Source organism: Mirounga angustirostris, unplaced genomic scaffold (assembly GCF_029215605.1).
Source record: "Mirounga angustirostris isolate CCGP_5_RB_7025 unplaced genomic scaffold, mMirAng1.0.hap1 SCAF_4, whole genome shotgun sequence".
In the NCBI taxonomy this organism is placed as follows: Eukaryota; Metazoa; Chordata; class Mammalia; order Carnivora; family Phocidae; genus Mirounga; species Mirounga angustirostris.
Window position 1 is genome coordinate 178,468,724 of NW_026991712.1, and position 15,485 is coordinate 178,484,208.

The following is a 15,485-nucleotide window of genomic DNA, read 5'->3' on the forward strand; positions in this document are numbered from 1 at the left end:
CTGGAGGCCAAGGGAGTGGAGGGACCCTAATCACTCAGTACTGAGTGGTCACCAGTTGGTGGGGGAGAGTACATTGGGATCTGGGCCCTGGATACCTGCCCCATATGCTCATGGAGGCCGGCAGTGTATGAATAATAGTAAAACGGTTTAGTCAGGAGAGCTGAGACACCTCCCAACGGACGTTTACACACTTTTCACCAGATTCTCCCAAAAGCCTGGTGACGCAGTCCTGGGCAGTGGCTAAGGACAGAGGTTGGTGGTTGAGTCAAAGACCTGGGTTTGAATATTAGTTCTGACACCTATCAGCTGTATGATCTTGGGCAAGTGATTTAATCCCTCGGACCTCAGTTTCATATCTATAAAATAGAGACTTCATAGAGCTGATGAGAGATTGAATGGGATAACCCCCTCCCCCGATTTAACACGTACAAGCCTCATGTCCTCATCTGATAAGTGGGAGCAGTAACAGGGTTGTGGTGGAGATTGAATGAATACAGTATCCCTTGCTTTTCAGAAGTTTGCATTACACCACTTGGCTTTTACCGAAGACTTCTATTTATTAGTACCTGTTTTCACTAACCGGAAGAAATCCAAAGAAAATTTTTGCTTTTACGGAAAAAGGTGAAAAAGGGAAAATAGCGTTCAACATTTGTTTTGCAGCAATCCTTTATAGAGGCAGCACACACCCTGAGCAGAGAGCCTGCCACACCAAGCTTTTCCCTGGCCCGGCACTCAGCATCTCAGGATCAAGCCAACAGAGCTTTGAGCTATGTCCTGGGGCATCTGTGTTTTATCTCGATTTATTTTGTGCATCTGTTAGCAAGATGTGTCCTCAAGTATCGGAAAAGCCTAAGAGAGGTTATTTTTGGGGTATGGAAATGCTAAAAACATTTTTCCATATACATTAATGGTAATTGCTTCTTTGTTTTATGCCATTTTGGCTTAGGAAAGCTTTCGTAGGAACACTCTACTTTTGGGTAGTGGGGGAAACTTGTAAACAGATGTGAAGTGCTCAGAACAGTGCCTGGCACATAGTGTACAATAAGTTATGAGCAACATGAGTATTGGTATTTGTGTACATATTGATATTAACACTGAGTGTCTGGCAATTGCTGAGTGCTTAAATAAATGGCAGGTAGTATTGGGAATAGAACAGCTTTCCCTTTCATGGGCTTGGGAAGATTGCATGCTTGCTGCAGCCTCCTTACTGGAGGCTGGTTCTACTGGGGCTATTGGTTTATTGAGGGCTTATTCGGTGTGGGCTAGAGTCTGGGAAGGCTTCCTGGTGGAGGAGGCCATTGGAAATGGCAAGGTGGGTCATTCCAGGCAGCAGGAGAGGATGGGTAATTCATGGGAGCAGTGATGCTGGGAGGGTTGGCCAGGATGGTCCTGGACGCACATCACCAACTTTCATGATTTCCATCTCTCCACCATAGAAACGAGTGTTCCTATTTTATAGGTGCTGTAGCCAGCTCCGGGAGGGTCAGCAAACTGCAGAGTTCTCAGGGTACCTGAGAAGTCCAAGGCTTGGGAGGTTCTCTGTGAAGCCTCTCCTCCCCCAGCATGTCTTACATTTGGGAAGCTTCAGAAGAGGGGTGACTTGTTTCTTGGGCAGAAAAGCAGTGCTTCCCCCATCTTTAGGACATCGGTCTGGGGTCCTTCAGAGCCTCTCCCGGGCATAGGACTCCCATTGTTCCAGCCCCCCTCTTGTACCCCAGACTGGCCAAACCGGTTCTGGGGAAGGGGGGCGGGGAGCAGGCACGTTGAGACAGCCGCCTGCCCGCCTGCGAGGTTCCCTCCGCCTTCGCCTCCCCCTTCCCCGCCCCACACAATACCCAGGATCGTGCACTGCCCGGCTCAGGGGCCATGCTGACATAGCCCCCCGAGGACCCAGCTGCAACCCCAGAGCCCCCAGGTGGTCTGGAGCCCTGGACCGTGTCGGAGGCTGGACAGAGCTCCCTGGCTGAGGTAGGGCCCCACCCTGCTGCCTGCCGTCCCATCCTCCTCCCGCCAGTCTTCCCAGAGCGAGTCCTTTGTGCTGCCTGCCTGGCCTCTGATCCTGGCTCCCAGCCTCCTGGGGCTCCATAGCCTGTTTGGCCTGGATCCCCTTTCCAGCCATGACCTTCCACTCGGCTTTGTCCCTGAAGGGGCACAGGGGCCATGGCAGGGCCCTACTCCTCTGGGCATCGGGGCAAGGGGGACCAGGGAGGGAGGCAGGGAAATCCTGGGCACAGGAAGCCAGAGGTGCTCTCCCTGAACCATAGTAGTATCCAGAGACCCTCTCTGCCAGCCTTGCCAAGTGGGCCCACTGTCCATGTGATTAGCAGTGTCCACTGGATGGGGCCCTCCTTGGTCCCTGCCTGTCCTTCTGCCCGCAGAGATATTCATGATGACACGAGTTTCCTAGAGGGGGCAGCCAGGAGGGACCTTCCATGCTACTTTACAGGTGGGGACACTGGGGCCCAGGAACAGGCTATGACTCGCCTAGGGCCACACAGTTGGTAGTGTCAACACTGGGCTTGAACCTGGGCAGGGGTTTTCCCCTATGGGTTCCAGAATGACCACTGCCGCTAGAGTATCCGGTGATCCTGTCTGGAGCAGGGAATGAGCCTGCTACTTGGGGCCAGTTCTCTTCCTGAGGTTTTTTTCCTTTATTTTTTTTTTTCTAGCAGAGATGAGCTGCACACAGTATGAACACAGCTCAACCGCTCCTTGGTCCCGAGCACTGAGGTTGAGCGGGCCACATCTTGGGAAGGCCACAGGGCTGGTATCCAAGCTAGATGGGTCATTCCCATTGCCTTTTGGTCTGGACAGAGGTGGAGGTTGACTCACCCCTGACTTTCCCTCTAGGGACCTGCCTCCAGCCTCCTCTCTACAGAAAACCTACCACCTTCCCCTGGCATCCGCCCAGGCTTCTCCTCTAAGCCTTTAATAGGGGGTGCTCCTGCCCCAAGGCTTCCATGTTTTTGCTCACTTATCCCTGTAACTCAGGAGGGTATGGGGGGGTGTGCTCCCTGCCTTCCAGGGGCTCCCTGAATCCAAGTGGAGAGGATCTCCCAGAATACAAGGGAGCAGAAGCACGTGTATATTCTTGCACATGGGTCCCCACAGAAGCAAGTAGGACTTCTATGTTGAGGACTTCAGATTCCTGGAGAGAAAGAGACCTCTCTGGCCGGCAGTGGTCCCAAGTCTCCTTCCACATGCTCCTACAAAGAAGGGTGGGCCTCATCCTCACTGACTCAGTTTCCCCATCCGTGTGACGACCCAAGCCACCTGCTGACTAGAGAAAGACTAATCCCAATATTCAGGAGAATGACTATCAACTACAAAGCTCCCACTCTGTGCGAGGGGCTTTACGTGTGCTATCATTAATTCTCGTGTTAGTGTTTTAAAGCTGGCAGGACTAGCCTATTTACCAGATGAGGAAAAAGAGACGTGCTCAGATGGACAGAGGTTTAAGGTACAAGCTAAGCTGCCCACACGGACAGGGAGGGTAACTGTCTCTTAGGAGCAGCCCCACCCCATCCCAGGCAGGGACTGAAGAGAGCAGGGCAGCAGCTGGGTGGCTCTGCACATGGAGTGGTCCCCCCCTGGGTCCTCTCCTCCATCCCCCCCTCATCCCTTGGTCACTGACGCTGTCACTGTTTCTCTCAGGTCAAGATTTTCTCCCTATCGATGTTTATTGGGTCCCTGGCTATTTCAGCCGGAACAGTTAGCCATTACTTCCTCCAGGAAGCCTTCCTGGAATGCTCAGGTCAAGTTGAGCCCAGCGCTGATGGTTCCTCTGGCTTGGCTCCTGCCAACCCGGATTGTAACTGTTTTCATTTTCAGCTCCCTCACTAGACTGGCAACCCTGTGGGCCACAAAACGTTTGTCCCTCTGTCTCCCGGGCTTTTTCTGGGCTTTGCATCTGTCTCTGAGTATCTGGTCTGTGAAATTTTCAGTGTCTCTGTCTCTGTCTCCATCTCTGGGTCCCTGAATGTCTTGGCGTCTGTGGTTTTCTGGGTTTGAGTGTTTTGGGGTCTCCCGTTCCGAGATGCTGCCTAAAGGGTCTCCGTATCTCTGGGTCTCTATCTCTGTCTCTGTCCCCTGGGTCTCCTTGTCCTGCCAGGCTGGGCACTGCTCCTCTGGCCAGAGGGGGCCTCTGGGGGGGTCCTTGCTGCCCCGCCTGCCCACAGTGAGGCCAGGCTAGGGTAGGCCCCCGCCCAGCCCGCTGCCTGCTCCCTCCCTCCCTACCGCTTGCCTCACCACAGGGTTTGATGAATCAAACTCTTTGTCTGGGTGGGATCTCCCCCAGCCAGCTGGGCAGAGAGAGGGCTTCTCCCGCCGGAGCAGGAGCAGAACAAGATCAGCAGCGGCCCTCGGCTGGAGAGGTGAGAGGCTGCAGGAGGGCAGCCGGTGGAGGGCCAGGGGGAAGGGCTGTGGGGGCTCGGATCCCTCTATCATCAGGCCTGTCCCGAGGCTCCCGCAGACTCCTTGGGGATGACTCCCTGCCCAGAGAGGACCCGGTCAGCCTGGCTCGATCGCTGGGGTTGGGAACCCCGGGTAGGGAAGAACCCCTCTCTCGCCCCAAGTGGGGGATCCAGGACATCTCCCTGCCCTTCTCCCAGGAGGGCCTAGCCTGATCTGGGTGGTGGCCCGCCTGCCAGTCTGTGACCCTCCCAGCCAGCTTGGCAGGGTGTGGGCACCACTCAGCGCAGAAGGCTGCAACTCTGGGCATGGTAGAGGAGGTTGGGTAACAGCAAAGCAAGGACTTCTGGGCCCGTGTATTTGTGTCTGTATCTCGGTGTATGAGTGTGAATGGAACAGGAGTGTGAGAAAGCTTGAGTGGGTACATAAATATCTGATGGGTCAGTGTGTGTGTGTGTGTGAGAGTCTGTGTGAATATATGTAGTTGTGTGAAAAGTGCGTGAATGCGTGAGCCTGTGGCTTTGAAGTGCCTGAGTGTACCTATGAGAGTGTGTATGTCCAGGTGTGTACTTGGAAGAAAACGTGTGTGCATGTGCCTGGAACATACATGGATTGTGCGACAACGCATGTATGTGTGTCTGATCATAGGTCAGTGAGAGTTGAAAATGCACAAGGTGGTTAAAAGCGCAGACTCAGAAGCGAGACAGACTGGGTTTGAATCCTGGCTCCCCGCATAGGCCAAACAACGTCTGTGCCTCACCTACCTCACCTATAAAATGGGGATAAAAATAACATCAACTCAGGGTTGTGAGGATTAAATGAAATAGTATATATAAAGCACTTGCCACTTGCCCAGCACTTGCCACTCGGTAAGTGCCCAATATTAGCTGTTACTATGCAGTTAGGTGCGTGAGTATGCGCACGCATGTACACAAGGGTTTGTCCAGGCCTCCGAGACGGAGGTGGCTTGCTGGCCAGCCCTACTGTTCTGTGTCTGCCTCTCATACCTTTTCCCGTGCAGGCCCAGGTGGGTGGCAGAGCAAAGGAGGAATGGACTGTGGGCCACCTGCCACTCTCAAGTCCCACCTGGCTGGGCCACGTGGCTCTGCCCGCCACCCAGTAGCCGTGTGCCAGCAGGAGAGCCTGTCCTTTGCAGAGTTGCCCGCCCTGCAGCCCCCGAGCCCTGTGTGTCTGGATCTCTTCCCTGTGGCCCCAGAGGAGCTGCGGGCTCCTGGCAGCCGCTGGTCCCTGGGGACCCCTGCTCCTCTCCAAGGGCTGCCATGGCCGCCATCCCCGGAAGTCCCAGACACCGACATCTCCACTGGTGGGGCGATGCGGCCCAGCAGGGCTGGCAGCTGGCCACACTGTCCTAGTGCTCAGCCCCCAGCTCTGGAAGGACCCTGGAGTCCCCAGCACCCACAGCCACAGCGCCGGGCCAGTCATGGCTCAGAGAAGAAGTCTGCCTGTGAGTCACTCTGGGTGAGGGGTGGTGGCCCAGTGGGACAGACAGGGGAGAAGTCGGGTGGCTCTTTTAAGCTTCATAAGCCCCAGAGTTCCCCAAACAGGCAGGACAAGTGGTAGATTCTAGTGAGAAGAGAATGGGAAATCAGGGAGGACTGGTGACTTGTTGGAGGTTGCACTGCAAATGAGTGGCTGTCCTGGGCTCCTTGGCCCTTTGCCCACTGCAGGCAAGCACTGTGCTCTCTCTGCTACCCCTCTTGTGGATCCCATTTTCAGGGGACGGGGGGACCAGATCCTGGCAAAAACACTGACCTTTCCCTCAGAGGCTCAGGGCCACAGGGTAGCAGCAGCGGGGAGTGGAGAGAGCGCCCAGCGGCGCAGACTGTGCTCTCGCCCCACTTCCCCGTAGGGCGCAAGATGCGGGTGTACCAGCGTGAAGAGCTCCCTGGCAGCCCTGAAGCCCATGCTGTCTTCCTGGAGCCTGGCCAGGCGGCAGAGCAGGCCCTGAGCACAGAGGAGCCTAGGCCACTGGAGCTGTCTGGACCCTCCCGAGGAGGCCTGGAGGGGCCCGAGCGGAGGCGCTTCTCCGCCTCCGAGCTGATGACCCGGCTGCACTCTTCCCTGCGCCTGGGGCGGAATTCAGCAGCCAGGGGGCTGACCCCAGGGTCAGGCACTGGTGCAGCTCGGGAAGGTACCAGCTTCTTCCCTGGGCCCTAAGAGCAGGTCGCGAGCCAGAGGCAGCATGGGGCACGGCCCACACCCGACCCACAGCTGGAGTGTGGCACCCCAGTGCCCAGCGCCATTCTTGGAGGCACCCACCCTCAGCTCTCGCCCTCTCCAGGAAAAGCATCTGGAAGGGAGTCGCGCAGTGTAGAGATGAGGGTGGACGGTCTGGCGATGCCAACCCCTGTTGACCCGAGCGGGGGCCATAGCGGCTGGCCCGAGCCCAGGTACCATCTCCCACTCCGCGCTTGGTCCGAGGAGGGGTGCCGGCCAAGAAGGGCCCTGACCCTGTCCCTTTCCTAGGCTGGATACGCCGGAAGAGCTGGCCCCGGGGTCCAGGAGCGCCAGCGAGCGGCGCCAGTCACGGTTTCTCCTTAACAGTACGTGGGAGGAAGGGGCTGGGGGGCTGCGGGTTTGGAGAGTTGAGAGGTTGGGATCTTGCGAGAGGGCAAGAGAGCTGAATCTCCGTAGCAAGCACAGTGGCTAGCACGCACTGAGTGCGCAAGCAGTGTTTCTGGAAGGAGTGAGTGAGTGAACGAGTTCACGGTGTCCCGCTACCCGAACCGTCCGAAAGGCTCGTTTAGTGAGGCGGGCTCTCGGGGCGCCGGGCAGGAGCCGGACCGGGCAGGCGGGCGCCCCACGGCCCTCCCCCGCCCCTCTCCCCGCCCAGCGGTCCTCTACCAGGAATACAGCGACGTGGCCAGCGCCCGCGAACTGCGGCGGCAGCAGCGCGAGGAGGAGGGCCCGGGGGACGAGGCGGAGGGCGCGGAGGAGGGGCCCGGGCCGCCGCGCGCCAACCTCTCCCCGAGCAGCTCCTTCCGGGCGCAGCGCTCAGCGCGAGGCTCCACCTTCTCGCTGTGGCAGGACATCCCCGACGTGCGCGGCAGCGGCGTCCTGGCCACGCTGAGCCTGCGCGACTGCAAACTGCAGGAGGTGGGCGCCGGGGGCCGGCGGGGCGGGCCGGCGGGGCCGCCAGCCGGGGAGGTGGCCCTGGGCCCGCGGGGGGCGGGGCCACAGAAGGGGCGGGGCCAGGAGGACGCGGTAGGGGGGTGGTCCCTCGACTTAGCGGGGCCTCAGGCCCTGGGTTACCGGGCCAGCGGGACTGCACACTGCTGGAGGTGGGCGTGGGACCCAGCGGGGAAGGCGGGGCCGTCCATGCGAAAGGTGGGTGCACGGACCTGACCAGGTGGGGCAGGCTGCTGGCGGGGCCGGGAGCGCGGCAGCAGCCGTCGAGAGCGGCGGCCGGACGGAGGGGTGGGGCCAGGGGCGGGGCCAACAGGGCCAGCGGAGGGGCGGAGTCAGGCTGGGCCGGCCGAGGTGGGGCCGCGAAAGCGAGGACCCGGAGGGGCAGAGCCCTCTGGAGAGAAAACGCCTGGTGGGCGAGGGACTGAGCGGGGCGGGGGGCGGGGGCGGGGCTAAATGAAGCGCTCCCCGCTGGAGGGGCAGGCCTGTTGGGTGGAGCTAGGGGCTCAGGCAAGGTCTTCAGTTGAGTTTGAGCAATTGCGCGCGGCTAGAGGTGGTCCCCTTCACCCGTCAGGTACCAGGTCATCGGAGGTGGGGTATCTGAGGAGATGGTGTCCAGGGCTTGGACAGCAGGGGGAGGGGTAAAGGAATGGCGGGGTCGGGAGGGCGGATGGTAAGTGAGGTCACAGTGTCCGGGGTGGGCTTGTCGGGCCCTTTCAACCCCGCCTCCGCCCTCACTCAGGCCAAGTTTGAGCTGATCACGTCCGAGGCCTCATACATCCACAGCCTGTCGGTGGCCGTGGGCCACTTCTTAGGATCTGCTGAGCTGAGCGAATGTCTGGGGGTGCAGGACAAGCAATGGCTGTTCTCCAAACTGCCCGAGGTCAAGAGCACCAGCGAGAGGTGAGGGAGTGGTCTGGTCAGGTGGGGGGGGGGGGGACAAAGCCTGTGATTGGCCCGGCTCCCAGGTCTGGGGTCTCTCCTTGGCCCTGACCCTGACCCCTCTCCGGACCCCTCAGGTTTCTGCAGGACCTGGAGCAGCGGCTAGAGGCAGATGTCCTGCGTTTCAGCGTGTGCGACATTGTGTTGCACCACTGTCCAGCCTTCCGCCGAGTGTACCTGCCCTACGTCACCAACCAGGCCTACCAGGAGCGCACCTACCAGCGCCTGCTGTAGGGTTGGAGGCTCTGAAGGGGGGGGAGGGGAAGATAAAGGGAGTCTTAGGCGGAAGGGTGTATGGAGGACCGGTGACCCGGGAGGGGGGTGGTTCCTGAACAGGGCTCTCTGACCTAGGATCAGGTTAGACCCAACCCCAAGGGGCAGGAAGGATATGCCGAGAGGTACCTGAAAAATCAAGAGGGTGGCTGGGGTCATGGGTCTTGGTGGTTCATAGGATCTATGAGCCTATCTGTGACCCCAGGCCCCTCCCCATCTTCCAGCCTGGAGAACCCCAAGTTCCCTGGCATCCTGGCTCGCCTGGAGGAGTCTCCCGTATGCCAACGTCTGCCCCTCACCTCCTTCCTTATCTTGCCATTTCAGAGGATCACCCGCCTCAAGATGCTGGTGGAGGTAGCTGGAGGGCACCCGGCTACAGTGAGGGCTGTGAGGGGGGAATGGTCCTGTGCCTTCCACAGCCCCTCCTGGGTAACGACAGGCGGGCAGGGTTATGGGTGGAGGTCCCAGCTTGCCTCATTGCACCGACCCCACCCTCCAGAACATCCTGAAGCGGACAGCACAGGGCTCTGAAGACGAAGACGTGGCCACCAAAGCCTTTAATGCACTCAAGGAGGTGAGCTCAGCTCCCCAGGGCGCCCCCAGATCCCCGGCATATCTCTAAATGAGCCCCAGCCATCAGAGCCTCTGGTCCCCAGGTGGGAGCCTGAGGCTAGGCTCTGGGAGCAGGGGGGGGGGGGGCGCAGGTGACCCACCCACGGCCTCCCCAGCTGGTGCAAGAGTGCAATGCCAGTGTGCAGTCCATGAAGAGGACAGAGGAGCTCATCCATCTGAGCAAGAAGATCCACTTTGAGGGCAAGGTGCATGCCTGCTGCTGGCGGGATGGGGGCCACAAAGGGGTTGCTCTTGTTCCTTCCTTCCCTGAGCATGGCAGGCCAGTTCCTCGCTCCCCTGCCCCACCCCTCCCCTGTTCTGTGCTTGTTGCCCTGCTGTCCCGGGCCTGACCTGCCCTCCGCCTGGCCCCCTCCATCCTTCCAGATCTTCCCACTGATCTCTCAGGCCCGCTGGCTGGTTCGGCACGGGGAACTGATGGAGCTGGCACCACTGCCCGCAGCACCCCCCGCCAAGCTGAAGCTGTCCAGCAAGGCAGTCTACCTGCACCTCTTCAACGACTGCTTGCTGCTCTCTCGGCGGAAGGAGTGAGTCTGGGCAGGGTGCGGGAAGTAGATCGGAGCCAGGTCCCTTCTTCCCCACCATGAGGCTCCCAAACAGTCCATCACTAGGCCTGGGAGCCCCTGTCTGGGCTGCTGGAGCACCCCGAGCCTTGGAGGTTCCCCCAGAAAAGGCAGAGATGTGAGGCCAGCCCATTTTCCAGACCTGAGAACCAAGGGCTGGGCTGTCTGCAGAGCAGAGATTAAGAGCACCGTCCTGGAGTCCCAGCTCCGCCCCAACTCATCCTGATAATGGCCAACATTTACTGAGCGCCTGTCCTGTGCCAGGCATCCTGTGTGCACTATTCTCTTCAGTCCTCTAAGCATCTCCCTGGGAAGTAGGCTCCCTCGTTATTCTCAAGAGCATGGATCTAGTAAGTGCAGGGGCCAGGAGGCCAGATCTGTCCGGTGTCCGATCCCAGGCTCTTCACCATTGTTATTATCTTATCCTCCATCTGTAACATAGAGGCTACCATGTAGGGACACTCAGTGTGATAATAATACATGGAAAGAGCTTAGCACAATGCCTGGCACACAGTGAACACTCACTCCGTATTAGCTGTGATTGGTATCAGTTTGGGATGAGGGAGAAGTCTTTCTGAGTGAGGTACGCCTTAAGGCTGGATGTGATGAAGAAAGGACTTCTTAGACTATGGGAAGGGTTCATTCCTGGTTTATTCATTCACTCACTAAAGTGTCACCAAATCCCTATTCTCTTCCGGGCCCTGATGGGTGCTAGGGACATTTCTGCCTACAGGAGCTCTCAGGACAATGATGATACATTCTGATAACCACCTGGTCAGTGTTTTGAGGGGAAAGGTGCACTCCTACTGTAGCAACTTCTGGTATGGGGTGAGAATCAGTAACGCTTCAAAGAGGAAGGGACATTTGAGCTGGGTTTTGAAAGATACGTAGGAGTTTTCCAGGTGGAGAAGGAGTTTGGGAGGATATAGCAAAGTCACAGTAAGGTATAACAGCAGAGTGTGTTTGGGGGATGATGAAGCCTAATACGGCTGGATTCGTAGAGGGGAAGGTCAAGAAAAAGAAGTTGGGTTGTTGAAAGTCATAGTACAGAGGTTGTGCTTTCTGAGGGCCATGGGGAGCATGGAGAGTTAAGCAGATGAATGACATTTTACTCCTGGCCAGTTTGGAGAATGGACTGGAAGGAGAGAGACCAGAAGCTATTACAATTGCCCAGGTGAGAGTAGATGCCCCCAAAGTGGTCGGGATTTGTGTGGACTCCAGGGACAATAGGGAGTTAGGTAGGATGGGGCTGCTGGTGGGGTGTGCGGGGAGAGGGAGGGAAGAGGCTGGAATGATGGCAGAGTTTCCTCCTGGGCCACTTGATGGAGTCTTTCCCTGGAATGGGGAACAGGGAAGGTGTCTGGTTTGGAGTGGGAGATACTGACTTCTATTTAGACAGGTTGAGAAGAAGGAATCTGTGGGGCCTCCTGGACCCACTCACTTGCCCATCCTTCCCACAAGTGTTTATGGAACCCAGATTATGGGCCAGGCAGTGTCAAGCGCTGGGATAGAACGGCAAACAAGAGACAAAGTTCAGCTTCTACACCGGTCCGAGAGTCAAACACTAAGCAGCGCAGGGGTCTCATCTGGGGGGCTGCCCGTTGGCTCTTTAGAATAGGGACTCGGGGGGGCGGGGAGCAGTTCAGAGAGAACCTGAAAGCATGCCTGGGGTCAGGGACTGGGTTTTGTCACCTTCTACTTCTGTCAGGGAGCCCGCGGGAATGGTGTCCCCCATTCCTTGTGGGGCCTCTGCTGGCTGTTAGGGGGGTGATGCCCTTCCGCAGCCAATGGGGAGGGAGCCAGAGGGGCAGCCACTCCCTTCTGATCGGAACTCCCCTGTCCCGAGGGTGAGCCAGGCTGACCTCACCTCCCCTGGTCCCGCAGGCTAGGAAAGTTTGCCGTGTTTGTCCATGCCAAGATGGCCGAGCTCCAGGTGAAGGATCTGAGCCTGAAGCTCCAAGGCATCCCCGGCCACGTGTTCCTCCTTCAGCTCCTCCATGGGCCACATGCGAAGCACCAGTTCCTGCTGAGGGCCCGGACTGAGTGAGTGGGCTTGGGTGTGGGGAGAGAGGAACTCCCCCCCCCCACCCCGCCGGGCAAGCACAAGGCCTTTCAAGTCTGCCTGCGGGGACAGGGGCATAAGGCAGGCCACGGGCGGAGCTGGTGTCCAGAGGCTTCCGGGCCTGCTCTCTTATGCTTGGAGCTGGGTGGGGCCCCAGCTTGGGGACCGACAGGGCTGTGGGGCGGGCCCTGGGTGGGTCCTGAGTCTGGACATCATACCCCAATTCTCCCAGCCCTGTCTCGCCACTCTGGCCCTGGGAGATTGCACTTTGCACATTGTGACAACTCAGCCTCCCCCTCCCTAGAAGTGAGAAGCAGCGATGGATCTCAGCCATGTGCCCCTCCAGCTCCCAGGAGGAGAAGGAGGTCTTCAGCGAGGGCCAAGGTAGCAGCCTGCCTCCCCCTGCCCCCCCCCCCCCCCCCCCCGCCTCAAGGCCCGCATCCCCCCAGCTGGGTCCCTCACTCCTCTTCCCCTTTCCTCCCATCCTGGTGCCATGTTACCAGCAGAGCCAGCGGGGAGAGAGATCAACCGGCCTGGGGCAGTCAGGGGCCGGCCTGGGGCAGTCAGGGGCCACTGTGCAGATCCTTGGAAGAGGGACAACATTTACAGAGGCCAGGCCGACCACCATATGCTCAGGCGACACCTTGGAGATGGCAAAGCCTTTTGTATCCTCCCATTTCATCCCTACAGAAACCCATTTTACAAGTTAGAAAACAGAGGTTCAGAGAGGTTAAAGTAACTTGTCCAAGTTCACCCAACTAGTAAGGGGCAGAGCTGCGGCTGGAGCCTGGGTCTGTCTCCACCTTCACTTCTGTTGCAAAGAGGGCAGGAACCGAAGTGGCCAGGGGGTGGGGGGGTGTGGGATCAGCTCTGTTGATATGGAGGCTTCTTTCTGGGGTGTGAGTGAGGCCGGTAAGCCAGAGTGCTGCCCAATCAGAGAGGGACCCCGATATAGTGGATACCAGGCTGCTCTTGAGGGTTTCTGAGTGGGGGAGTTAGGGCTGAGCTAACGAATAAGGGAAAGGAACTGGTTTCTACCCATGCTTGCCATGCATCAGGCCCAATGTAAGGGGCTTTAATACGCATTTAGTTTATTCAGTCCTCATGATAACCCTGTTGTAGACTCATTTTCTCATATCTGAGAAAACAGGCTCAGAAATGTTAAGTAACTTGCCCAAGGTCAGACAGCCAGTGGGGAGCAGAGCTGGGATTCAAGCCAGGTCTGGCCCCAAAGCCTGTGGTTTTTGCAATACTGCCAGCCTGTCTACCGTGGTAGAAAGAGCCTAGGGCCTAGATCGAAGCAGGTTCTCTGGCTTGGGCTAAGAGTCCTGTTTGGGCTGTGGGGTGAGTGTCCCACTTCAGAGAGGTGGTCAGGGAAGGCCCCTGCAGGATGAAGAGGGGCAGCCTCTTCTGGGGGGAGGTACTCCTGGAAGGAGGACAGGCAATGCAAAGGCCCTGAGGCAGGAGGGAGCTCAGAATGTTGGGGGAACAGCAGGGCAGCTAGTGTTGCTGAGCTTCATGAGCAAGGGGCGTGGGGAGGGGGAGGGGGAGGGGAAAAAGAAGGGAGGAGGGGAGGCTAGTGAGGACGCAATGCCGGACCATGCAGGGCTTTGTAGGCTGTGGGGAGGACTTTGGATTTTACTCAGAGGAGTGGGAAGTCCCAGTTGAGAAGGATGGATTAGAGGGAGCCCTGGATAGTAGCAGGGGCATAGGAAGGGGCCGTTACTGTTTTGTGGGGGGGTGTCTGGGGGCAGGTGGACACTGGCCTGGAGGTCAGCGTCAAGGTGTTAGACTGAGCTGGGGAGGTGAGAGCCCTGGGCAATAACCCAAGCTGGGAGGGACTGGATTCACCAAGGGCTTGTGTTTAGCGTAAGAGGACAGTGGCCAGGGTGGTCAGCGGGAGGCGCGGAGCAAATGAAGCAGCAGGAGCCACCACCCACCCTCCGACCCCTTTCCTTCCTCCTCCTACCCCTCCCCGCCCCCAATCATCCCCCCCTGGGGACTCCCTCGCTCTCCCTTGGGCTGTCAGACCACCCCCAGGTTCAGTGTGTCAGGACATACAAGGCTCTGCAGCCGGACGAGCTGACCCTGGAGAAGACTGACATCCTGGCTGTGAGGACCCAAACCAGTGACGGTGAGAGGGGCCTCCTGGGAAGGCCTTCCTGATGGGACCTGGGTGGGCAGGAGGTAGCTAGATGTCTAAGACATCACAGGAAAAAGTTGTGCAAGTGTTGATCAACCACAGCATGCAGGAATCAAGTTAGACAAGAGGAGGCACTTCCCGCTTATAAAGCTGGAGGATGCAGAGTGACTGATGGGAAAGAATGGGAAATACCCTTCTTAGAGGATGTCAGGAAAAACAGGTCAGAAGTTCATCTACAAGACTGCTAGAGGCAGGGTCCTTCCTGGAACTGGGGTGCTGGGATGATGTCACCTCTGGCCCAAGGGCGCAGACAAGGCAGACCTGGCCCTGGAGTCCCTTTGATGCCACTGATGTTGCTCCTGGCCTGCGTGCCCCTAGGCTGGCTGGAGGGGGTCCGCCTGGCAGATGGCGAGAAGGGGTGGGTGCCCCAGGCCTACGTGGAAGAGATCAGCAGCCTCAGTGCCCGCCTTCGAAATCTCCGAGAGAATAAGCGGATCACAAGTGCCACCAGCAAACTGGGAGAGCCCCCCCCATGATGGGCAGCCATGGCCTGGGACGCCAGCTCCGTGCCCAGCTCCTGCACCGGTCTGCAGGGACCTGTAGTGTCCCAAGCCCCAGGCCACTGCTGGTGTTCCACGGCCTGCGTCCAGAGTACAGCCCATCCTCACACTCCTCCAGGTCCACACTTCAGGGCCGACACCAGTTTCTTCCTCCCACAGAGGGACTGCACAGGTGACCTGTGACAGCTGGCAAGGACTGGAGCCCACTCCCTTCATGACTCTTGGTCCCTCTGGCAGGGGCCCAGCTGGGGACAGCTCTCGTGCTGATGGGTGCTGGGACCTATATGTATATAGATGTATATATCTGGGGTCTTCTGGCCAGAGCCTGCATGGGCCCTGGTGGCTGTGACTTTTCTGTAAATAAACTCCCATGATGCCTTTGCTTGGAGTCTGCGGGCTGTCTGATGCTGCCCCCACCCCAGCCCCACTTCCTCCAACTAAAGGTCAGGAGGCTCCCTGGCTGCCTCCCAGTGGGGAGAGTTCACCTCTTACCCGGAGGAGGAGACAGCAGTGCTGGGTATGAATTAGACAGCTTTGGGCTGCAATTGACAAAATATCAGATTCAACTAGGCTTGGAGATCGAAGAGACTTTATTGGCTCTTGTGTTTGCTTCTTACAGCTGCTGTAGCAAATGATCACAAACGAGATGACTTAAACCAATAGAAATGTATTCTCTGACTGTTCTGGAGGCCAGAAATCTAAAGTCCGTATCATTGGGCCCAAATCCAGGTGTCGGCAGGGCCGTGCTCTGCCCT

At 58.2% G+C, this 15,485-nt stretch overlaps 1 protein-coding gene across 1 annotated transcript; it reads left to right on the forward strand.

Annotated features, from left to right (window-relative positions):
- The first annotated feature begins 90 nt into the window (after window positions 1–90).
- Window positions 91–15,111, forward strand: ARHGEF19 (Rho guanine nucleotide exchange factor 19). The gene is made up of 15 exons (XM_064589867.1): window positions 91–5,875; window positions 6,281–6,562; window positions 6,713–6,821; window positions 6,898–6,974; window positions 7,265–7,527; window positions 8,300–8,460; window positions 8,577–8,729; window positions 8,997–9,126; window positions 9,272–9,346; window positions 9,501–9,590; window positions 9,769–9,929; window positions 11,850–12,008; window positions 12,332–12,411; window positions 14,057–14,161; window positions 14,549–15,111. The coding sequence occupies exons 1-15, from the start codon at window positions 5,326–5,328 to the stop codon at window positions 14,704–14,706; spliced, it is 2,553 nt and encodes an 850-aa protein (XP_064445937.1). The 5' UTR covers window positions 91–5,325; the 3' UTR covers window positions 14,707–15,111.
- Window positions 15,112–15,485: the final 374 nt, after the last annotated feature.

Excerpts from the sequence above, each read along its gene's own strand:
- ARHGEF19 (XM_064589867.1), top strand. The coding sequence starts at position 5,326 with ATGCGCACGCATGTACACAAGGGTTTGTCCAGGCCTCCGAGACGGAGG. Across the intron at positions 7,528-8,299 it reads GCGACTGCAAACTGCAGGAG|GCCAAGTTTGAGCTGATCAC; the intron begins GTGGGCGCCGGG and ends GCCCTCACTCAG. Across the intron at positions 9,930-11,849 it reads CTGCTCTCTCGGCGGAAGGA|GCTAGGAAAGTTTGCCGTGT; the intron begins GTGAGTCTGGGC and ends CTGGTCCCGCAG.